At 41.7% G+C, this 24,298-nt stretch overlaps 1 protein-coding gene across 2 annotated transcripts; it reads left to right on the top strand.

Annotated features, from left to right (window-relative positions):
* Positions 1-201: 201 nt before the first annotated feature.
* On the top strand, positions 202-24,298 carry LOC131402735 (uncharacterized). 2 transcript variants are annotated; one of them, XR_009218925.1, is made up of 3 exons: positions 202-371; positions 2,333-2,532; positions 23,694-24,298. XR_009218925.1 is itself a non-coding variant. In XM_058537307.1 (3 exons), the coding sequence occupies exons 2-3, from the start codon at positions 2,484-2,486 to the stop codon at positions 24,165-24,167; spliced, it is 435 nt and encodes a 144-aa protein (XP_058393290.1). In that variant the 5' UTR covers positions 202-371; positions 2,333-2,483; the 3' UTR covers positions 24,168-24,298. The 2 variants fall into 2 exon arrangements, 1 of the variants encoding a protein (XP_058393290.1); XM_058537307.1 differs by having other exon boundaries at positions 23,782-24,298.

Raw genomic sequence — 24,298 nt, 5'->3', positions numbered from 1 at the left:
AGGGAGTGAGCAGGGGGCTTACGTCGTGCAGGAGGCGGCGGCTACGACGGAGACGGCTGCGCTTGTTCTCTCGGCGTTATGGCGGCTGCCGGGAGCCGATAAGTGGCGGGAGCGGGAGCGCGCGCGTGGCTGCGGCGACGACGACGGCTCCTTCCTTCTCGCTCTAGCTGCCCTCGCAGTTGGTGCTTCCATCATGAATGGATTATGGGATCCGCTCCACAGGGGGTCGCGCGTGGGAGCCGCGGGCCGGGGCTTCCCCCTCCCCCTCACGGACTCCTGCTTCCCCCCAGACGCCCGGAGCCCGAGGACTCACCCGGCGGCGGAGACCTGAGTGGGCTCCCTCTGCCCCCGCGAAGCCTGCACGGCCGCCGGTAAGAAAGGGGGCGGCTTGCGGGTCAGGATGTGGCGGGGAGGCCGGGAGCCGGCCGGGCGGAGGGCGGGGGCGCCGGGCGAAGGCCGGGGCGGCTCTGCGAGGGCCGGCGGCGGCGGCGGCCGGGCTCGGCGCGCGGGGGGCGCGTGAGTGGCGCGCGCCGGCGGGCGGCGGAGCCCGGGCCTCCTCGGCGTGGGCGCGGCGGGGCCGCGAGGGCAGAGCCGCGGAGCGCGAGCGGCGAGCGCTTGGCCGGCGCGTCGCCCCCGCCGCGACCCGGCGTCCCGGCACGTGGGGGGCGGCGGCGAGGGGGAGGGGCGGCGGCGAGGGGGAGGGGCGGCGGCCCAGGCGAGCCCGGGAGGGCGCGGAGCGGGGCGGCGGGAAGTGTGAGGCGGGAAGAGAGACTCGGGGACCGGGAGGGAGGCCCTGGGAGGGACGGGGGTGGGAGTGTGCGTCCGGCCGGGAGACTGACTGGAGCGAAGCTGCGATGGACGGAGGAGGGAGGAGGAAGGCTTCCAGCCTCCTTTCGAGCCCCGCTTCGGAAACTCAGCAGGAACAGAGCAGCTGTTGAAGGACCGGGCACAGGGGAGGAGGGTTGGGGAGGTTTGACTTCATTGTTGAGACGCGGGAAAGGCTGGAGAGAGCTGCGTGCGCCTGGAGCTGCAGAACTCAGGGCTGTGAGCAGGGCCTCAGAAAGAGGACTGACTCGGAGAAGGCAGATGAGGGGGAAAAGGAAGTTAGAATGTCCAGAGAAAGCCGTTTTGAGGAGCGAAAGGAAGGTGGAAAGGAAAGAACGAAGAGGAGTGAACTTTCTCAACGCAGAGAGACTTTCGGGAAAGAGGCGGTTTGTTAGAGTCCCTAGATTTTTAAGACTTGTTGAACAGTAAAGCTCTTTGACGGGTTGGAATTAATCTTTAACATGAGGAATAAATGTTGCGTGGAAGAGTTACTTTTTGGATAACCAGTTCTTGCAAAGAGTCTACTGGACCTTAGTCTCTGGAGAATTAAAATCTCGATCTAGATGTAGAGTTTGCTGTGATTAAGTTGGCAACAGCCTGTTTTCCTCCTCTTTTTTGTGGAATGGAGATCATCGTAGGACTGAATTCTCTTTGCTGAGGTCGGAGGACAGCTCTGCTCTCAGTCGGCTATCTGGGTCCTTTCTGGCTGGGGAAGGATCTGACGTCTCCTTCCCCCGCTTCTTCCTCTCCCTCCCCTGCCAGAGATCTCTTTGTTTATTCGCGGATGGCTTGTAGGTGACTCTCCAGTGTTGTGCTGAAATCTTGAAAGGTGGGAATGCTGTGTCTTGGTCCGTGATTTCTGCCCCAAACCCGTTACTTAAAAAATCATAGTGTATATTCCATTACCTTTTTTTTTTTTTTAATGGAATCTCCGCAAGTCCAACCTGGATAAATATTATTTAAATTTTATCATTCCACTGTCGGCTTACCTGTGAAAGTACACATTTATTTTGACCTGTACAGTTTTTGCGAAGATTGTATGATACCCTTTTATTCTTCTGTTCTTATGTGAGCATTTTCCAAACTTTGCCTCATTCAAGTGTATGAAGTTCTTGGTGATATGAATTAGTGTTTGATTAAAGGTAACCTTTTCCCCCCTTACTTGGTTTGACAAAATATCTAATAAGACTCCGTTTTCTATTCTTGGAAGGTATATATATGTTATATATTACCATTTTTCTTTAGTTAGCTAGTTATCCATAATGTGTATATATGTATCGCTACACAGCTGCAGTTAGTCTAAAAGTTTTGTCACTCAGCAGATATTCTGATTTCTTCTGTCAAAAATAAGCACTGGTGTGCTATAAATTCTAGTAAGTAGTCAGGAATGTAGTTAATGGAAGCGTAGGTATTTCTGATTGGCCTAGGTAGATTTGTATAAGTTCTAAATAGACTTATCTTTTTCTCTACAGGAAGTTTTCTTATTTTCTTAATATGTTTTCTTTAGGTGAATCAAAAAGGGTCCCAGGAAACCTGTGAATGTTGAAGAAAATTCGTCTGTGAATTTTTGGTATTCAAGGAGGAGTCAGTATTTATATTCATCTTTTAAACTGGGAAGATTTATATTTTATTTTAAAACTTCTTGATATTTACAATGAATGGACACAGTGATGAAGAAAGTGTTAGAAACAGTAGTGGAGAATCAAGGTAAGCACTTTATTATCAAGTATTTATTATGAAGAGAATGGAAAACTTGTGTGACTCTTTTTAGTTTTCTTAGTAGATGGCAGTTTTCAGGTTCAAATTCTTCCTCTTAGGTATCCAAACAGTAAAAAGTTTCTAATATAAGGAGCTTTGTTGATAATACAGGTTTTAATTATTTTTTTCCTTTGAGATACACAAAGAAGAATTTAAGTATAGAAGTTTGGATTACTTAAATCTCCTTGGAGGTATATATTGTTTGGGTTAATAACTGAAGCTAGAACAAGTAGGAAAAGAGATTTAAATTGATTTGACTGTTAGTGCACTCTCTAAATAAGGGCAATAAGAATTTATTTCCTCATCTTTTTCTGGCATTTTATCTTCTACCTGTGCTGTCCAATATAGTAGCCACTAGCCACATGTGGCTGTTTAAATGTAAATTAATTAAAATTACACGATATTCAAAATTCAGTTACTCAGTCACACTAGACACATTTCAAATACTGAATAGTCCCATGTGGCTAGTGGCTACCATGATGGACGGTGCAGATAGAAAACATTACTATCACTACAAAAAGTTCTTTTGGACAGTGCTGATCTGGATATTTGTTAAAGTATTGTTGCAACTCTTTTTTCCTCCTATTTTCTTTAATTTGAGTTTTAATTATATATGAGTGAGTTAAGAGTTCTTACTTGGGCCATGTCTTTTTAAGGAAGATATAGTTTATGGGATTAAGCCATATTAAGCTATTTTAATGTGAAAGAAGCCTCTTCAAATACAAAGACTCTTTAAATTCTTCTGTAGCCCCCAAATTTTGAGTTATCTGCATATTAATAATAAAGTGCATGTAGTTATATATACTCATTGTATGTAGAGATCAGGAATATGGACATTGGAGTGAGACTGCCTGATTACTTATCCCGGTTCTACTTCTGGTTAGCTCTGTGAATTAGGACAAATTATTTAACCTCTGGGTCCAGCCCCATGGCCTAGTGGTTAAGTTTGGTGTGCTCTGCTTCAGTGGCCCGGGTTCAGTTCCTGGGCACCGACCTACATCACTCATTGGTGGCCATGCTGTGGCGGCGACCCACATACAAAATAGAGGAAGACTGGCACAGATGTTAGCTCAGGGTGAATTTTCCTCAAGCCAAAAGAGGAAGATTGGCAACACGTCTTAGCTCAGGGCCAATCTTCCTCAGCAAAAAAAAAAAAAAAAAAAGAGAGAGAGAGAGAAAAAGAAAAAATTAACTTCTGAGGCTTTGATTTTTGGAGTTTTGAAATGGGGATTACGGTATTATTTATCTTATTTGAAGTTGAGGATTAAGTGAGATGCTACATCTAAAGGTCTTAATATAGTTCCTGATATAATGAGCACTCAATATTTGCTTATTATGATTAGCATTATGTTTTATGTAACATAGGGTACTAGATAACTAAAACATTAATTATAGTGATAGAGAAAAGTGATGGACAAGAAACAGGAAAGTTTTGGCAGTTAGGAGGGTTTCAGAAAAAATGTTGGGGTAGAAAATGAAGCAGTGGTATATGTATTTGACCTGAGACTTGGGATTTTCTGGTCATTCTAGGAATACTTGAGTTTATCAGCTTTCACAGGTGCACTGTTTGGATAACAAGAACATCATAGAGAAGAAGGAGTAGTTACACGGAAAGCAGCATGATTTAGCAGAACAAGTGTTGGTCTGGAGTTACAAAACCTGAGTTGACATCATCTAACTAGTTCTCTGAATGATTTCTCAACTGTAAAGTAATTAAGAGTTGAACTAAATGATTTTGAAGTTTCATCCTATCACTTTTACAATGTGTAATAAAATTTTAGATAACAGAGTTTCTGGTGATTCTAGTCAAACTCTGTTATCTAAAACTTTATGAATCACCAGAGTTGAGAGGTAAATTAGAAGACTTTTGAATCTCAGTTTTGATTCAGATCTCTACAGGTATATTGACTATAGTAAGTGAATAGGAGAGTCACGTTGTCCCGCATTGTCTTATTCATTAGTGAGCAATGAAATGGTTGATAGGTAGAAATACCTAGAGGAGACACAGGAACAAAGCTACCTGGAAAATAGGAAGTAAGCCTCTTGAGAGTAAATCCTCTTGTTGAGTATGCGGAGAGATCGCGTGCTGTTGTATTCTGACCGCTTACCTGTTCGAGTAATCTTTTATATATTTTACTGCCATATCTAAAGCAAAGGTGAGTAGTAAGTCAAATTAGATGGTATAGTTGAAAAAAGTTAAACCCTGTGGAAGCAGATTTACTTACAGGAGTCTTTTATAATGCATACTCATTTAAAATAATTGCAAAGCATATTCTGTAATTATTCTGAGTCACCATTTCTACCATACAAGGTATGTGCTTCTGAGAAGTATGATTGTCGAGTTATCTAATTCTTTCAACTGCCTTGGTGTTTATCAGGAGGAGGAAGACCTGCTTCTATTTTGCTTTCATTTTCTTCCTTACGGCTGTTATGCTATCCTTTTCCTTTGCTCTACTGTCATTGTTACTAACCCTGAGACCCCCTCCCCAAAGCTTTTATAACAAGGCAGTACAGAGAAGGGAGATTGTGCCTAGTTAGTTAAAAGAGTGAGGAGGTGAACTTTATAGACATAGGGATTTTCTTGCAAACAACAAAAGTTTCAGTAACTATGAATGTTAGTATAGAGTGATGAGAGGAGAAATATGCTCTACTTTTAAAATTAACGTACACTGTAAATAGTTTTTAAAGTAAAATTTGATTTTTATTGGCTAGAATTTTTAAATGTATTTTTGCTTTAGCGTTTCTTTTTTCCTTTGTGAAAATGAAGTTTATGAAATGAAATAGACTTAAGAAGTCATTTAGCATTTTTGGTTGGTATAATTAGCTTTCTACTAAAAAAATGGTTTTTTGATTCTTTCCATGTAGAAAGCTCTCTATAACCATTGACTGAAGGGAAGAAGAATACATAGGAAAATGTCTCTTGGGCTGTGCTATAACGGACAGTTTTGAAACTTATTTACTAAGAAATCTGGGTCAGGATGCACCTGTACATCAGTTTCAGCTCAGCACAAAGTTTATTATGTAACTGAAGTTAAGCTTTCTGAAGATACTATTGGAAGATTTCAGAGCATCACTTCCTCACTGTGTGGATGTGTTGTTATTTGCAACCAAATTTTTCAAATCCTGGGTAGATATTTTTTTTTTTAATTATCTTGAATGATGATTTACTCCAGGACTAGATTTATGGGTAAAGACCAGAAATATATTGTCATATTTTGCTCATTTTTGGATGATTGATACATGCTTAATACTCAGAAGAATTTTTCTGCTTGCCTGTAGATTAAATTTTTAATAATATGTTTGTCCATGTAAATTTGAGAATTTATTTGAATCACTTTAATTAGTCTCTATCTATTATGCTCTTGAAAAATTCTTACAGGGTGAGGCAGGTTGTTAGTGATGTGCTGTAATGGTCTCAACCATTTAGAATTAATCTCTAGCTGGCAATGGAGCTTTGTTGACCTGTAACACTTCAATTTCCTTGGCTTATAGAAAATATTTTAATTATCATTTTATGGTTCAAGAATCTTTGGATCTCAGCTTGTAAAGTGTTGTGGGTAGGCAGTGAATAGGGACTATGATCACTGGAAATGTTCTCAATGAAAACCTCCTTTTTAGAAATTCAGAGTTTAAAGGCTTTTTAGAGGCTTTGAGAAGCCCTGGAGCCTCAATGACCTGTGACATTTAAGGAAAACCGATTCAGAGTTAATTTGAACACAGGGCGCAGTTTGCACCATGGGTCTGTTAGTGTCCTGTTGAATTCTACTATGGTATACTGTGTTTGGAAACATTGTGTTTATGTATACACATACCAGAAAGATTTCTTGCCATCAAAATCAGTTAGTTTCTTTCACTAAATAAATTTGAACACTTTTTAAAGTCAATACCAGTTAAAATGGTGTTTGCTGAGCTTATTTTGCAGTTATCTCAGAGTTTTAAAAAAAATGTCATTTTTTAAATTTCCAAAGTTTGTGTTAAGAAACATTTTAAGGAGGATGGGAAAGTGTGAAATCACAAAGCCAGAATGGCTAGAAATCATTGAGTTAAGGAAACTGGTTTTTAAAATTTTCTGTGATGTCATTAATTGCAGGAAAGTATGACTCTTTTACATCTCATTTTTTGTTATTCCCTATTTCTCAGTTCAGTATGTGCTTTCTTCATCTTTTCCTGTTTTTTCTCTCAAATATCCTGTATATGCTACTAAATCTAAGATCATCTAAGATCGCTTCTTATCCTTTGAAAACTCAATAAATCGTTAAGCAGAAGCCTTAGTAATAGGATACTCTGTTTCCAAATAGAATTTACCAAATTAAAATTTTCACACAATTTCCTAGGATTGTGGTTAATCTAGGTTACTGTAAAGTATTTAGGCTTTTTTTAACTGATAAGGCTAAGAGAATTGTATATGACTTGACTTTGCAAGACATTACTTTTATCTACATAGGTATGAGATAATGTGGGGGCAAACATTAATGTGTAGTTACCCCTTTTTTATACAGTAGCCTCCCCTTATCCACGGGGGATGTGTTACAAGACCCCAAGTGGATGCCTGAAACTGCGGATAATACAGAACCCTGTATATACTATATTCTTTCCTATGCATTCATACCTGTGATAAAGTCTAATTTATAAATTAGGCACAGTAAGAGATTAACAACAACAATAATAAAATAGAACCGTTATAACCATATACTGTAAAAATAGTTCTGTGAATGTGGTCTCTCTCTCTCTCTCAAGATACCTTATTGTACCGTACTCACCCTTCCTCTTGTGAGGACGTGAGATGATACAATGCCTACATGTTGAGATGAAGTGAGGTGAATGATTTAGGCATTGTGATGTAGCGCTAGGTTAATATTGACCTTCTGACAATACATGAGGAGGATCTTTGAGCCATGATGATGTTGATGGTCGGATGTCATAAGCAGATGATGTCCATGGTTGTTAGAACACAAGCACTGTGATACTGCGATAGTCAATCTGATAACTGAGATAGCTACTAAGTGACTAATGGGCAGGTAGCTTATGCAGCGTGGATACGCTGGTCAAAGGGATGATTCACGTCCCAGGTGGGATGGAGCAAGATTTCATCATGCTACTCAGAACAGCACGAAATTTAAAACTTATGAAGTTGGGAATTTTCTATTTAATATTTTCAGACCACAGTTGACTGCAGGTAACTGAAACTGTGGAAGGCAAAACTGCGTATAAGCGGGGAAGACTGTACTGTTGAAATAGTTGCTTATTTAAGATCTTGACGACTGGTGGGTTACATATGATATAGTTGGGTTTAAAAATAAGAGTATTTTTTGTGGTGAAGAGATAAAGAATAGATGGAGAAAACTTTTTTGTATTTTTTTTAAGGAAAATTTAAAAACATGCAGAAATACAAAAGTTGCAGCCCCAATTTCGGTCCTTGGACCAGCAGCATTGGCGTCACTTGGGAGCTTGTTCAAAATGTAAAACCTTGGCCCCTAGCCCAGACCTTCTGAATCAGAATCTTCATTTTAACAAGATTCTCCAGTAATTCGTCTTCATATTAAATTCATACGCATATATATGAAGCGGTTCATTCAGCACCTTGCCGCTTTTTTTGTTACTGATGTTGTTATACATCGTTTTTATTTTTTGGGAACTCCCAAAGAACAGTGTCATAGGCCCTGCCATCAAGAGGCTGGGTACATTTCATTGCTCTAGAAACAATAATGCCACCAATAATCATTGAGCTCTTAACTCTGACTGAGCCAGGCATGGTGCACAGTACATGGTGCATTATGTGAATGTATCACAGTTCATCCTCACAAAACTCCTGTGATGTTCACAGTATTATGAGTCCCATTCTCTAGAAGGAGAAACCAGATTTATAACCATTAAAAAAAAAAAAAAAAAAAAGCTATTGGGGCCAGCCTGGTGGTGTAGTGGTTAAGTTCACATGCTGTCCTTCCGTGGCCCAGGGTTCGCAGGTTCGGATCCTGGGCGCAGACGTATGCACCACTTATCAAGCCGTGCTGTGGCAAGTGTCCCACAGAAAATGGAGGAAGATGGGCACAGATGTTAGCCCAGGGCCAGTCTTCCTCAGCAAAAAGAGGAGGATTGGCAGCAGATGTTAGCTCAGGGCTAATCTTTCTCACCAAAAAAAAAATAAATTTCAAACTTCACTTGGATTTCATTGACTTTTCCATTAATGCTCTCTTTCTATTCCAGGATTCAACCCGGGGTACCATGTTATGTTTAATTGTCAGCTCTCTCCAGTGTTCTCTGTTCTGTGAGAGTTTCTTAGCCTTTGTTTGATTTCCTTAACAGTCATCAGAAGTACTGGCTAGGTGTCGGGTAGAATGTCCCCCAGTTTGGATTAGTCTGATATTTTTGTTAGGATCAACTAGGGTTATCAGTTTTTAGCACAAATATCACAGAGATGAAGTGTTCTTCCAGTCACATCGTATGGGGAGCATAATATCCACGTGACATTACTGTTGATGATAACGTCCATCACTTGGCCAAGGTAGTATTTGCCAGGTTTCTCCACTGTAAAGTTACTGTTTGTTTTTCCCTTTCCGTGCTGTATTCTTCGGAAGCAAGTGACTGTGTCTGGCTCACTCTCAAGGGGGTGGAGGGAGTGGGAATTAAGTTCATCTCCTGCTGGGAGGGAGTGTCTGCATATATTATAATGGAATTCTTCTGTAGAGAAGTCATTTCCCCCCCCTTTAGTCACTCATTCATTTATATAAGCATGGACTTATGTATATGTATTTTATATTTTGGGCTATAATCCAGTAAATTTATTTTGTTGCTCAAATTGTTCTAGCCTTGCCCATTGTGAGCTTTCTTTCGAGTTGGCTTCCGTGTCCTTTTGACACATTCCCATTCTTTTGCCCTCGAGTCACTCATTTCTCCAAAGAGCTCTGGTTCCTTTTATTGGAGAAAAGGGTATTAGAAAGCAGATTTGGGTGCGGGGTATGCTCATTGCTACTCAGGTGTCACTACTTCTAGGCCCTCTCAGCAGACAAAGCAGACAGAGCTAGTGACGTATGTGTATATAGTAAACCACGTATGTCGGCATATCTATAGTTCTTTCTGTATCTGTCCATCTGTATACATATTAAGGTAAACTTGAGTTTGTACTGATGTCTCCAGCTATAATCCTGAACTACAGGATTCATCCTAACCTTCCTTTCTTGCTCCTTTATAATTTCTATCTCCAACAGAGAAACCTGGTTCCCACCATCCTCTACCTACCATCCATACTCTTCACCCTCAGCATATGGGTAAAGCAGGTGCAGAATTTCTAGGCTATTCTCACAGAAGAAACAAATTTACCAACTAGAATACAGTGTTTACGTACAGTGTACAGTTCCTATTATATTTAGCCTTACAGTTTCTAGTCAAAACACCCGTTTTCCAAAGTTACTCAAGTTAGCTTCTGCCCCCCAGCCCCCTTCAGTATGGTGATATCGTAAATTTATAATAATGTTAGATTCATTTGTCACAGTTTGCATTCCATCCTGGGATACTCAGTCACATGGGTTGATTTTTTTTAAACTTGCACGTATTACATACACTCTGTGCTACACGGTTTTGTGGGCTTTGACAAATGCATAGAATCATTTATTCTCCGCCACAGTACTGTCAGAATGATTCCGTCATCTAAAAGTTCCCCTGTGTGTCCCAGATTTATGGAATCAAAATTTTCATTTTAACAATATTCCCAGGAGATTTGTATGCATAGTAAATTCATATGCATATATATGAAGCTATTCACCTGGAGTCATTCAGTATCTTGCCATGTTTTAAAATTATAAATTAACTTGGAGAAAGATATTATGACCTAGAGGTGATAATGGAATAGCCAGGTTTAAATACACAGTCAAGGAAGTGAGTATATTCAAATTCATGGGGCATGTAGGTATGCAAGTGAGGTGAAAGAAAATAGAATTGGGCAAATTATTGGACTAAAGTAGTGGGCTGTATGGCAGGTTTTCACAGAGCTCTTTAAGTTTTGTCCTCTTGATAATGATGAGAAATGATGTAGTTTGGAAAGAAGGAAGAACAAATGGTATCCAGAGGCATGATGGAGAGGAAGGTTTTTTACAGAGGTCATAGTCCCCAACAATGATGTGCAAGTTCCCTAATAAAGAGAGTGTGTTGGACATCCTAGCTTTGCAGTTCTTTACCCTGAGGTTTATTCAGTGTTCTGCTGAAGTTTTTGTGTGGTTTAGTCCCAGGTGGAGGAAGGAGAAAAAAGGAAGCATAGCTGAATAAATGCTACCTGTATTGAGGGATACCCCTGGGAGTGTAATACAGTCCGTGTGAATGGACTGGTCAGAACCACAGATTTTAAGGAGGTACTCTAGGAATCTCTTGTACCAGAATCAAGTTCTTATGTATGAATGACTGAGAAAATTGCTTTTCATAATTAAGAGTATATTATCTGTCCCTGTGATATGAGGTGACTGCTTAGTCAAAAGTCAGCTTTAAGTAAATGTTAAACTGCGTTCAAAAGTTTCCTTGGTGTGGATAGATTAAGTGAGATCTAAGTTATCTTTGGGATTAAAATACACAGACGTAAAAAGTTCTGGGTAATTACGCGCTACTGGCTTTTGGGATCTAATGTCTACAGTATCTCTCAGAGCTGAGGCATAAGGCACAAAAATAGTAGGGGGCTCTTTTCTTAATGAAAACCTTCTGTTAGCTATTTCACATCTCTGTTGTTGCTGCTTTCAGAACTACAGTTCTGTGTCCTCAGATAGTTATTTAATTTAGATGATTGAGCAAGTACTGTGTGGTAGATACCATCAAATACTAAAATTTGAGATTCTTCTCTGAAGCTTGTAATCAAGAAAGAGACCTTAGCCTTAAATATTTGTAGCATCAGGTGGATATGGTAAATACAGAGAGATACAGTCTGCACCACTTCAAAGGTAGGAGACAGAGAAGTGATACGTGCTATTGAGACGAATATCTCCCAATAATGATAAGAAATGTGGGAATTGGAGACTTGCTCATTTATCTGGAGTGAGAATGAAAGCCTCTGTGTTCAGGGCACACTTGAGCAGAGACCTAAGTGAACTGAGAGTGAGCCATGTGGCTACATTGGGGGATATCAGTCTAGGCAGTACAGAGACCCTGACAGTGAACTGTGCTGGGGTGAGGGAGCTACAGCAAGACCAGTATGGCTACAGTGGATGGAGCAAATAGGAGAGTGGTGGAAGGTGAGGTCAGTGATGTGATGAATCCTGATTATTTGGGGCCCCTGTAGGAAATGGTACAGACTTTTCATTATGCTCTCCGTGCAGTGATGTGTCACTAGGCCAGAATGATTCATGTTAACAGGACTAGGGTGTAGGGAAACCAAAGAGGGATACTGCATATTCAGTCACTGGAAGAGCAAGGAAGAAAAGGGGAGGGGAGGGAGTGAGTCTGGGGTCATAGTGGGGAAAGGGGAGACAGCTGCACCACAGGGGCTGAGAAGAGCTCAAGGGTAACACCCGGACCCCAGTTCTCCTGCAGGGATATAGTCATGGCATGGAGTCACTCTCCTCCAACCCTCTGATCTCCTAACTGGGCTCCCCACTGACCAACCCAAACAGAAGCCTAAGGCAAATGAGCTCTTTGATATAGTCCATCAACCTCCCCAAGCACAGAGCAGCGTAGACTAGAGGGGAGAGTGCCAGTGTTTGCCATTCCACATTCCTTATATACAGGGTGTTCCTCTGCAGTGTGTTTCTCATGTGTGTCTTAAGGGATGAGGGTCCTCTGAAGGGTTTTCCATTTTGATGATATTCATAGAGTTTTCCCTTAGTGTAAATTGTGACGTGACTCCCTAGGGCTATCACCAAAGGCTTTCCTATAGCCATTGCATTCTTTAGGTTTCTCCCCAGTAGGTCATCTTCTGGCACACAGTAGGGTCAGAGTTTGTGTTGAAGGTTTTACCACATACAGTGCACTTAGAAGGCTTCTCTCCAGAGTGAGTTAACGTGTGGGTTATTGAATGCTACTCCATATTGATCAGATTAGAAGGATGAGGGTGTGCTGAAGGCTTTTCTTCACTGAAGGCCAGACTCCAAGAGGATTCCCAGTGATCTCTGTCTCCTGGTATTCATATCCTGTGTAGTTCCCTCCCACTCTGTGGCAGGATCAGTCTGGGTGACCAACACAATCCAGATGAAGAGAGAATATGGCCTTCTGAGGCTAGGTCATAAAAGACTTACGGCTTCTGCATGGGCTCTTTTGGATCACTTCCTTTGGAGGGTACCTGCTGCCATATTGTGACGATACTCAGCACCATGGGGAGACCTACATAAGGAGAAACTGAAGGACCCCTGCCAACAACTGACACTAATTTGCCAGGGATGTGAGTAAGCTATCTTGGAAGTGGACCCTTCAGTCCCAAAGACTTTAGATGACTGCATTTCTGGTTGACATCTTGCTTCTCATGAGAGATCCTGAGCTAGAACTACATAGCTAATCCATTCCTTAACTCTTGACCTACAGAAATTGTGAGATAATAAATGCTTGTTGTTTTGAACTGCTAAATTTTAGGGATAATTTATTACAAAACAAATAATTTATACATCCAATGTGAGTCCCGAAGATGCCCCAGAGATGGCAGATCAATGAATGCTTTCCCACAGTTACTATATTCATACCTACCTATTATGAATTCTCTTATGCACAGAAAGGTAAGAGTTAGTGGTGAAAGATTTCCCAAAATGATTGCATTCATAGGGTTTTTCTCCAGTGTGAGTTCTCACATGTTTCTTAACAGATGAGAGATTATTTAAAGCTTTCCCACAGTCACTGCACTCATAGGGTTTCTCTCTGTAATGTATTCTCTTGTGCACAGTAAGAGAGAAACTACTGGTGAAGGATTTCCCACACTCATTAGACTCACAGTTTTTCTCCAGTATGAGTTCTCACATGCTGTGTCAGATGTGAGCTTTCCTAAAGGCTCTACAACAATCATGACATTCATAAGGTTTCTCCCCTGTATGCATTCTATTGTGGACAGTAAGGGAGGAGCTCATGCTGAAGTCTTTCCACAGTGATTACATTCGTAACGATTCTCCCCAGTATGAACTCTCCTGTGCCTTTTGAGGATACATCTAGTGCGAAAGACGTGAAAACACTGGTTACATTCATAGGGCTTTTCTCCAGTGTGAATTCTCACATGCAGTGTAAGGGATGAGGGATTACTGAAGGCTTTCCCACAGTCACTGCATTCATAGGGTTTCTCCCCATTATGTATTCTCTTATGAACAGTGAGGTAAGAACTGCTGCTGAAGGATTTGCCACATTGATTGCAATCATAGGGTTTTTCTCCAATATGAATTCTCTTGTGCTGAATAAGATTAGATTTTGTGCTGAAGACTTTAAAACACTGATTACACTCGTTGAGTTTCACTCCAAGATGACTTCTCTCCTGTTGATTAAGAAATGAATGCTAACTATAATTTATAATATTTTTAATATTCAATGCTATCATAGGAATTTTTCTTCCAGGAATTCTGCTATGTATAACATCATTATAATTGGTGTTTTTGCCACTTTGAGTGCCTGTATATGATGTCTGCTGGTTTGAGTTCTCAGAAGTTAAAAAAGATGGATGCTTTGCCATAAGTCCTTATCAGATTCACAGAACATCTTCTGATAAGTTTAAGACAAATTTATGTTTGAAACACTCAATATCTGAGTCACATTTATGGAAACATTTACTTTTGTGAACACTCAGGGAAGAAAACATTTTGGAGATAACTTATGCTTCTCTCCAAATTCACAAGAGTTTCAGGGTATCTCTCCAGAGGGACAACTTTTTCTTGGGAAAATGAATCCCTTGGTAACTTTGTGGCTTTTCTAATTTATGGCATTTTCCTACTGTGGAAAATCAAAAATCTTACCATTTTTAAACCTTTAGATTGTTCTTCTCTAAAAACATGCTGCTTAGAAGTTAACCCTTGGACTTTAAGTAAGAGTCTCCAAATCCGAAACAAATTGAAAAGAAATTTAAGTTGATAAAGGAAAGAAAAGGTAAAATGCAGATGTTAGTGAAGGTAGACCCGAAGGGGTTAGAGATTTTCAGGAGGTTTGCAATGAAAGGGACACGAGTGTGAAAATTTTAGGTTTGTATTAAAGAAGACTCTAGAAAGATTGAGATTGATGCTGATGGAAAGAAGGAATTGTCAGGAATGTAAAGTGAGAAGGAACTAGACAAAGAGCTCATATGAGACTTAAATTTAAGAAGGAAGAGAGAGATCTTTTTCCCCCCTCTGAGGCCAAAGTAAAGTATGAGATAATGAACAGAAAGTTAAAGAAAAAGCAAAGGAGGTCCACGAGGAGGCTCATACTAAACGTTTTTGGCCTTCTTGTCGGAAAAAAAGGGCATTTTACAAATGTCTCTGATGGACATTTCCTAATGTAATACTCCAAACTGTCAAGCCACAGGCCAGAGAGGTTCCTGACAAAGACTCATATATACCTAGTGCTCACCCGGACAGGTGCCTGGGAGAATTCCTCTTTCCTCTGTCCTCACTTTATCTTCTTGCTCCAATTCGGAGAGCAGACTAGGTTTATCAACTTGATTCCCTATACATGGAGAAAAGACATATGATGTAGGGGACTCTGCATGGGACAAGAAGCCTCACCATGGAACTGAGGCCCACACTTCTATAGATGAGCAGGTGTGACTTTAGGAGCAGCAGTACAATTATCCTTAAATTCTAACAAATATAGTATAACTATCTTTCACCAAGAAAAAAAAATGTAAGCATCCTCAGTCAGTATCCAGGGTGACAGGGGATAACTGGTCCCAGAAGTTCATGCCCAGTTTCAAATACAGACTTAAAAGCTCCAAAGCTTTTATCCATGGAGAACATGAAGTCAGGCCAAGGAGTAGATCTTCAGTTGATAGGGAAGGCATTAGACCACAAGCTCCAGGATGGTAGGGACCTAATTCCCTAATTCCCAATTCCCAGCACAGACCTCATTCACCACCATATTCCTAATTCCTAGCACAGACCCAGGAACATAAAGGTGCTTAAGAAAGACTTGTGAGAAGTGATGTCAGTGACAATGGTGGAGTAGGTAACTCTCAAAGTCCAACACTCTACAAAACACCAGCAAATAAACTGGTAAAAACTGTCAGAATCAACTTGATTGGAACACTGGAAAGTTATAAGTAGTTTACAGCAACCAGAACAATGCTTAATCAAAACAAAGAAGTGAATTTGGTAAGAGAGCTCTGTGACACTTTAACTGACCCTGGCCCATCACCTGTTCCCCACCATGGCAGTCACCTTGAAGACAGCAGCCTGTGTTCCTACTACTGGAGGGAGCAGAACGGATTTTCTTCTCAAAGAGCTGTGGTTGCTTGTTTTGACCTGTCTGGTGGCTCCCTGAATGACTGGCTCAAAGGGCTTGCTTTTATTTTGTCTAACTCCAAACTCTCTCAGTGCTGAGGTGGCTATGAAGGGTGGAGGGCTGGGGCATGTGCCAAACACATTTAAATGTATTAGCCACTGCTGCCTGGGGCAAGGGAAAACCATTGAACCAAACAAAAGACTAACCAAAAAGTCTAAGAGGAAAGCAGGGAATAAGATGTTTCGGACAAAAAAGGCTTCGAAAAGCTCCCACATATTCCTAGGTATACGTAAGACCACGCACATACCCAGGGCTGGGTGCATGCTCCGAAAAGACCTGAGAAGGCACTAAGCCCTCACCTTTGATTGACCTTCCTGCTCTGCACAAGCAGGAAGTGAAGGCTAAGACAGAGTTGTCAGTCGCCTGATTGAGTTTTGAAAGCCCGCTCCAAAATATACACAGAGACCATTTGCAAAGACTGTGCGTTTTTGGGTTCTAGGTATTTAAGGAAATCTCTGACAAATCACTAGCTGGCCATTAAGCTAAGAAAACAGAGACTTCAGTGGCCACACATGACTAATACAGACATTGCAAAATTAGTTCAGAAATGTCACCAAACAAACAACACCAACTACAACAAGCAACAACAACAAAACTTAGGGATGGGGGGAAATCTGATTTACAGAATTGCCAGACTATAATGCCAAACGTCCAGTTTTCAACAACAAAAAAAATGAGTCATGCAAAGAAACAAAAGTGCTTGGCCCATTACAGGAAAAGGAAATTAACAGAAATTGTCCCCAAAGAAGGGACTTTCCAGACAAAGACTTCAAATCAACTATTTTAAGTATGCTCAAAGAGATAAAGGAAACCATGTACAAAGAACTAAAGGAAATGGAACTCTTACCAAATAGAGACCATCAAAAAGATAGAAATTATTGGGGCTTGCCCGGTGGTGTAGCAGTTAAGTGCGCGTGCTCCATTTCGGTTGCCCAGGGTTCGCAAGTTCGGATCCCGGGCGTGCACCGACACACCGCTTGTCAAGCCATGCTGTGGCAGCGTCCCATATAAAGTAGAGGAAGATGGGCACGCATGTTAGCCCAGGGCCAGTCTTCCTCAGCAAAAAAGAGGAGGATTAGCAGATGTTAGCTGAGGGCTGGTCTTCCTCACACACAAAAAAATAAATAAACAAAGTTCTGAGAGAAAACAAACTGTCACCCACAAATTCTATATGCAGCAAAAGTCTCCTTCAAGAAAGTGAAAAGGAAATCCATAGAATGGAAGGAAATATTTGCAAATCATATATTTGATAAATGTCTAGCATCCAGAAGATATAAAGAACTCTTACAACTCAACAACAAAAAGACAAACAACCCTGTTCCCCCTAAAATGGGCAAAAGACTTGAATACACATTTTACTAAAGAAGATATAGAAATGGCCAACAAGCATAAGAGAAGATGATTCTTATCTCATTATTCTTTAGGGAAATGCAAATAAAAGCCACATTGAGATATATACCACTTCACATCTATAAGGATGGCTTTAATTAAAAAAAAAAGGAAAAGAAACAAGTGTGGTTAAGAATGAGGAGAAATTGGAACCCTCTCATATTGTGGGAGGGAATGTAAATGGTGCACAGGTGTTATGAGAGGTTCGGGGATTCGATCGGAGACGTGAAAGACACTTTCCACTCCAAACAAATGGACTGAAGGTATATTTTATTATATAGAGGATAGTAAAGGCGACAGTCTGCAAACAGATCAAATAGGTCAAATATTAAGAGGGAAAAAAAACATCAGCCCGACTGGAAAGGGAAAACACCCACATCGGCTGAAGAGAAATGACACAAATCAACCGGAAAGAGAAACACCAGGTTGACCGAAAAGAGAACACATCAAATCAATTGCTTCATATCAAATCAATTACTTCACATCAAATCAGTTACTCACAACATCCACGCCCCACTGCCAGGAGAGCCCTGTCAATCGACGTGGCTGGGCAAGGATCACACGTCCTGGGCAAGGTGTCCCTTCCACAGGTGGAAATCTCTCCGGGTCTCAGTCTCCAGTAGTTTTTATACCATCAGTAATTTTCAGAGTAAGCAATTACAGAGTTTGCAGAGCAAGCATTTAGTGTTCCCATGCACAAAATGGTTATCAGTGGCTTACGTGCACTGAGCCCCCTGGGTAACATCCCAGCCCAGTAGTTGTGTACGTGTATTGTTCTCTTTGGTTATCGTCCCAGCCCGGCACAGATGGCCAGTCCATCCCGTGCTACGACGCTCCAAGAGCCTTGAAATGTTACAACTTGTGACTCACTCTGTGGGAGAAGGGCCAGTTCCCACCACACAGAAAGCAGCTTTGTATTTCTGTTTGTGCTGGTGGCTGTAGGTCAACGGAGCGGCCAATCATGGCTGTACTCATGTCAAGACAACAGGTACTCTGCCAAACAGTTTAGAGCTTCCTCAAAAAGTTAAAACATAGAATGACTATATGACCCAGTAATTCCATTCCTAAGTTTATACCTGAAAGAACTGAAAACAACTGTTCAAGGAAAAATTTGTACACGAATGTTCGTAGCAGCACTATTCACAATAGCTAAAATGTCCATCAACAGATGAGTGGATACACAACAAGTGGTATATATGCACAATGGTATACATTCAGCCATAAAAAGGAACGAAGCCTGATACACACTACAACATGGATGAATCTTAAAAACATGCTGAACAAAAGAAGCCAGACACCAAAGGCCATATATTGTATGATTCATTTATATACAATGTCTAGAATAGGTAAATCCACAGAGACAGAAAGTAAATTAGTGGTAGCCAGTGGCTGGGGGTAGGCAGGACTGGGGAGTAACTACTTAATGATCATGGGTGTGATAAAAGGGTTCTGGAATTACAGAGTGATGATGGTTGCGCAAGACTGTGACATTATTAAAAGCCACTGAACTGTATATTTAAAATAGTTAAAATGGTCAGTCTTTCTGTTTTGTGAATGTTACATGAATTAAAAAAAGCCTTGTTACCTGAGTCAATAAATAAATGCAGGAATGATGTCAGGCTTACCAAGAGATGCGAGGTTCCTGCAGTTTTCCAGCATCACATCCCTGTACAGTGTTCTCTGAGAAGCATCCAGCAATGCCCACTCTTCCAGGGTGAACTCCACAGCCACATCCTCGAAGGTCACCAAGTCTTAAACCATCACAAACATCATGGCTTAGCCAAGGACCACCCTCACCAATGTTGACAGGAAAAGGGCCGAGGATGACAGAACTAGGGAAGAGGAACCCAAAACACACGATGTCCGGGCAGGTGCTGAGCTCTGCTCTCCTTTGCTTCCAGGCTCAGCCCTCAATGCTCGTCTCCTGTCTACTTACTTCCAGCCACTCCCAAGGTTAGATGCATGTCCACCATATACACGGTTGTCTTTTTCCAGTAAGACTGTGGGCTCTGTAATCTTATTTCTCTCAATCTCCAAGGTTGACAGGCTGGGACACTGCAGAAAACAGAGAAATACTCACTAGTAGCCGTCATAAATTACTTGAGTACAGAACACGGTCATGTCTTTCCTTTAAAAGTCTCAGCAGAACACAATATAGACGGTGACCCCGGAGGAAGCTTTGAAAATGTAAAAATTGTTGACATAGGCTGACATTTTCTGGGCAGCCCCTCACCCTCCATCAGATGCTCGGAGATCCTGGGATGCCTGAGGACCTGGTTTGCCTGTGAGGCTCCAGGCCACAAAAGATAAGTCCAATTTCTGGTCAAAAGAATAATTATCTGGAGAAAGGAATATCTGACTTACCAGTAACCAGCTTGCCAGGAAGCCATGAACAAGACCTTCCTCCTCTGTGTATCTTCTCCGAGGAGAGGCTGGGTACAGGGGAGACTGAGCTGGAGAAGAAGGAAGGAGTCACAGTAATCCAGGGATGCCCTCTGTTCACAGATTATTCCCATTTCACAGATAAAGAAATTGAGGTTCGGAGGGACATCATTGTTACTTCATCAAGTTTATAGAAGGAATTAGAGGTAAAATTCATGAGATCCCACACAGTCACCACACAGGTGACATCTCCACAGACACTCAAACCACTGAAGTCCCAAATCCCAAGAACCACATAATCAGATATCAGTGACCTCATGGATCCTGGGGCTCCACTCCCACCTCCCCTGCTCAGCCCCCTCCCCTGTGGTGCAGGGGCCTTTAGCGCCTGGACTCTGAGGCCTGTAAGGACCCAAGAACTTACCACAAGTCGGGGACAGAACCATGGCCGCCATCCTGTGATTCAGTAAATGTTCGTGAACAACAGGGCAGTGGAGAACCAGGATGCTCCTCCTCTTATCCCCACAGAGCACTCAGGACAGGGCCCTGGAATAAATGGGAAAATACAAAGTATTCACAGCCTCTCTCCCTCTCTAGGTTACTGAGGACGAATCTGTCTTAGCCCGTCCGTCATGTCCTCCTTCAAACATAATATATTTGATACTGGGCCTTTATTTTGCTTAGCAGGTGATGAACTCAGGGCCATGTGATGGCAAAACTTGTCTTCTTCTGCCCCCAGTGGTATGACCAATACATTACTGCTCCCCCCATTTTAAGTCCTTGGCTTCCCTGAGTCTCAGGGCACATTCTTCCCATCCGCATGGTTGTCACAATCACAGTCCCAGCTACAACCCCTGTTCACGGAGACTTTGGCACCTGACTCCCATTGTTATTTCAACCTCCAGTCCCACCTCACTTGGATGACGTCAGCGTCCATGAGGATGACTCTCACAGTATTAGGAGTTTGTCCCCCTCCATCTTGGCCACACATTTCCATGGGCACCACCCCAGGCTTTGTCATCACCTAACACTGCTCTACCATCTAGAACAATAGTTCAGAAACTTCTCTCTCTGAACCCAAACTCCCAAACATCTACCCTGCTCACTCATTTCCTCCTTTCAGGACATGTGTTCTACCACACGTGGCTCCAGTCTACCCACTCTCCTACTTTATTGTTGTCCATCTACTACCTTCTCTTTTCACTTCATACTTACCCAACTTGTGTTTCACTGTGTCTCATTTCAACATATTTCCTTATCCCTACCCCCTATCTTCACGCTGGCACAGCAGAACTCCAACCAAGCATGATTCCAATAATCTGCCTGCTCCGTGGCAACATCTGGGCAGGCCAGCCTGCACAAGAGATGTCACGTTGCCACCTCCAGAAAAACATGGTCTCCACCACGCAAAGAGCTCTTGACCCTGTAGGACAATCCCACAAGTCTCTGAAGCTTCCTAGTCATCATACCTTCTCTAATGTCTCTAAATCTCTCACATGCTCACCTTTTCCCCTATGGTAAGCAGCTTCCTAAATAGCCCTCAATGATTCGAGCCTCCTGGTTGTCACACTCACATTGAATTAGGGCTGACCTGTGTGACCAACCGAATATTGTGGAGGTGACTTCTGAGGCTAGGTCTTAGAAAGCACTGTAGCTTCCGCCTTGTTCTCTTGGACTGCTGGCTCTAAGGGAAGCCAACTGCCATGTTGCAAAGACACTCAAGCATCCTGGTGGGGAGACCTACGTGGAGAGGAACTGAGGCCTCCAACAGCCAGCACCACCGTGCCAGCATGTGAGTGAACCACCTTGGAAGTCAGTCCTTCAGGTGACTGCAGCCCCAGCTGATATCTTCACGTGAACTCATGAAAGTCCCTGAGACAGAACCTTCCAGCTAAGCTGCTCCTGAATTCCAGAACCACAAAAACTGTGAGATGACACATGGTTATTGTTGTTTTAAGTCACTAAGGTTTGGGATAATTTGCTATGCAGCAATAGGTATCGATGAATACACTCTGACTTTCAGCAGATGGTCTTGCCTCTTACTTCTCAAAGCAATCATCCTAAGGAGTCCATTTTCCTGTCTTGTCACCAAAATCACAACCTGCGCCACGGTTTCCTCCCTCTGCTGTTACAAACCAGGAGCCGTCTCCCCTTCTCTGTAAGGCCGTGCTCTGCAGCTCTGTGCTTTGCTCCATCCCGCCTGCCTTTTTAGGATCTGAAGCCTATCGATGATCTCTTATCTACCCTTCCCCTTCCAGCTCTCCCACTCTCCTGGACTCTTCCTCCCACCATTTCAACCCTATGCAGTATTTGTAGCGGGGAAATAAACCTATCCTAAGAGCATAGTTTTCTTTCCAGTTACTTCCCAGTCTCTCTCCCTCATCACTGCCAAAGTGTTTGCATTCTCTGTCTCATTTCCTCATGTCCCCAACACAGGACACTCTGGTTTCCACCACTTCCATTTCAAGGACAACACTCTTGGTAGAATCATCAATGATCTTAGTCACAGAACAGAGATGTAGATGGTAAATACTGATACTATTTCTTATCTTTCAGATCAAGAAAAATCCTTTGTTGGAAAGTCTGCCTGGAAAGGCACTTTCATACACTGCTGTGGTACAACTCCTACAGAAGAAAATTTACCATAATCAAGCAAAACTGCAAAAATATTTATCCTTTCTCCATCATTCCCACTACTAGGAATCCATCTCAAAGATACAGAAATACTAAAATATTCCTCTAAGACTATTCATTGTGACATTTATAACAGCAAAGGAGTAGAAACAACACAAATGACCATCAATAGGAACTGGTTGAATAAACTATGGGATATTCACCTAGTGAAGACTCATGCAGCCATTAAAAAGTGATAAGATCTCTAGGTAGTTGTAGAGATAATTATCCCCAATAAATATAAGGAGAAAAACATCAAGGTACAAAAGTGTATGGAATGATTCCTTTTTAAAAGAAGGGAAAGGCCAGGATATATACATATGTATATGTATACATATAAATGTATATACATTTGCATTTTATATGTATATGTATTGTATGTAATTGTATGTAAAATACAAATGTATTTTATATAATATATATAAATATATGTACATATATACACACATATTTTGCATATGTATATTTTTACATATACACACACCTATTTTCTCATATTTGCAAAAGAAACGCTGAAAGGATAAAACATGAATACAAACGTTAACCAAGAAGGGTAGGACAATAATTGAGAAGAGGAGACAGGAATTGAATTTAGAATTCCCTAAATATGGCTCATTATACAGTTTTGACTTCAGAATCATATTTTAAAAATACAACCACAATCCTCAGAATGGAAAACAAATAACTAAATGAACCGAATTTGCATATAAATTGGAAACATGACTACAACAGAGTTTGAAAAAGAATGCTTTCACGGGACTTTAAAACTAAGTATATTGCTAATTCAGCTGGTTTCCTCCTGAAGGACATTTGAGTTGTTTCTCTTCTTTTGCTGTTGGAAATAATGCTTCTGTGAATAACCATCGTGTGTAGATGTGGTCTTGTATTTTGGGAGGTTTACATTCAGAGTATATTTCCAGAAGCGAGATTGCTACGTAAAGACAGCGACTCTTCTGGGTGTAATTTTTTATATACACTGAAGGAGAATATCATTAAGTAAATAAATTAATGCTATTCAGAGGCAATATTTTTAGTATAACATATAAGAGATTAATATAAAATCAAAGAAAATTAAGCAAAAAACCATTGTAAAGTTAAATCGAATTAGAAATATCATGTTAAACTCATGATTTAAAAATTACGTATTCTCTGCTGCAGAAATTGATAAAAGAAACCTTAACTAAATTGAAGTCAGGAAGGCCTGTAGTGGGAGCTCTCACACCCTCTCACATATTGTCAATTACACCAAGCAGGAAGTGACAGAGACTTGTGTCTTGGACACGAAGTAAAACTGCTTTATTACTGAAGCAAGATTTCTTTTTCCACCTGACAACATCCTAGCCAATGAGAAACATCACAGCTCAACCAACGAAACACGTCGCAGCTCAACCATCGAGAAACGCTGCAGCTCAGCCACCGAGAAACACCGCAGCTCAGCCACCGAGAAACGCCGCAGCTCAGCCATCGAGAAACGCTGCAGCTCAGCCAACCAGAAACGTGGCAGCTCAGCCATCGAGAAACGCCGCAGCTCAGCCAACCAGAAACGCGGCAGCTCAGCCATCGAGAAACGCCGCAGCTCAGCCATCGAGAAACGCCGCAGCTCAGCCAGTGAGAAACGCCGCAGCTCAGCCAGTGAGAAACGCCGCAGCTCAGCCATCGAGAAACGCCGCAGCTCAGCCATCGAGAAACGCCGCAGCTCAGCCAGTGAGAAGCCTTTGCTGCCTTGACCTTTACTTTCTCCCAATGGATTTTCCTTTAGAACAGCCCCTCCTTACTCCTGCTCTTCTCTATAAAAGCAGCTCCCCTCCTTTCTTTTCTGGATTTGCCTGTGGTTTGCCATAGCATGTATATCCTGAAT

The sequence above is a fragment of the Diceros bicornis genome, unplaced genomic scaffold, assembly GCF_020826845.1.
Source record: "Diceros bicornis minor isolate mBicDic1 unplaced genomic scaffold, mDicBic1.mat.cur scaffold_241_ctg1, whole genome shotgun sequence".
NCBI classification, from domain to species: Eukaryota; Metazoa; Chordata; class Mammalia; order Perissodactyla; family Rhinocerotidae; genus Diceros; species Diceros bicornis.
This window is presented reverse-complemented; position numbering and strand designations above follow the sequence as displayed.

Bases quoted from the DNA above. Each gene is read 5' to 3' on its own strand.
- LOC131402735 (XM_058537307.1), top strand. From the start codon at position 2,484: ATGGACACAGTGATGAAGAAAGTGTTAGAAACAGTAGTGGAGAATCAA. The intron at 2,533-23,781 runs GTAAGCACTTTA...ACAACATCCTAG, and splicing joins AACAGTAGTGGAGAATCAAG to CCAATGAGAAACATCACAGC.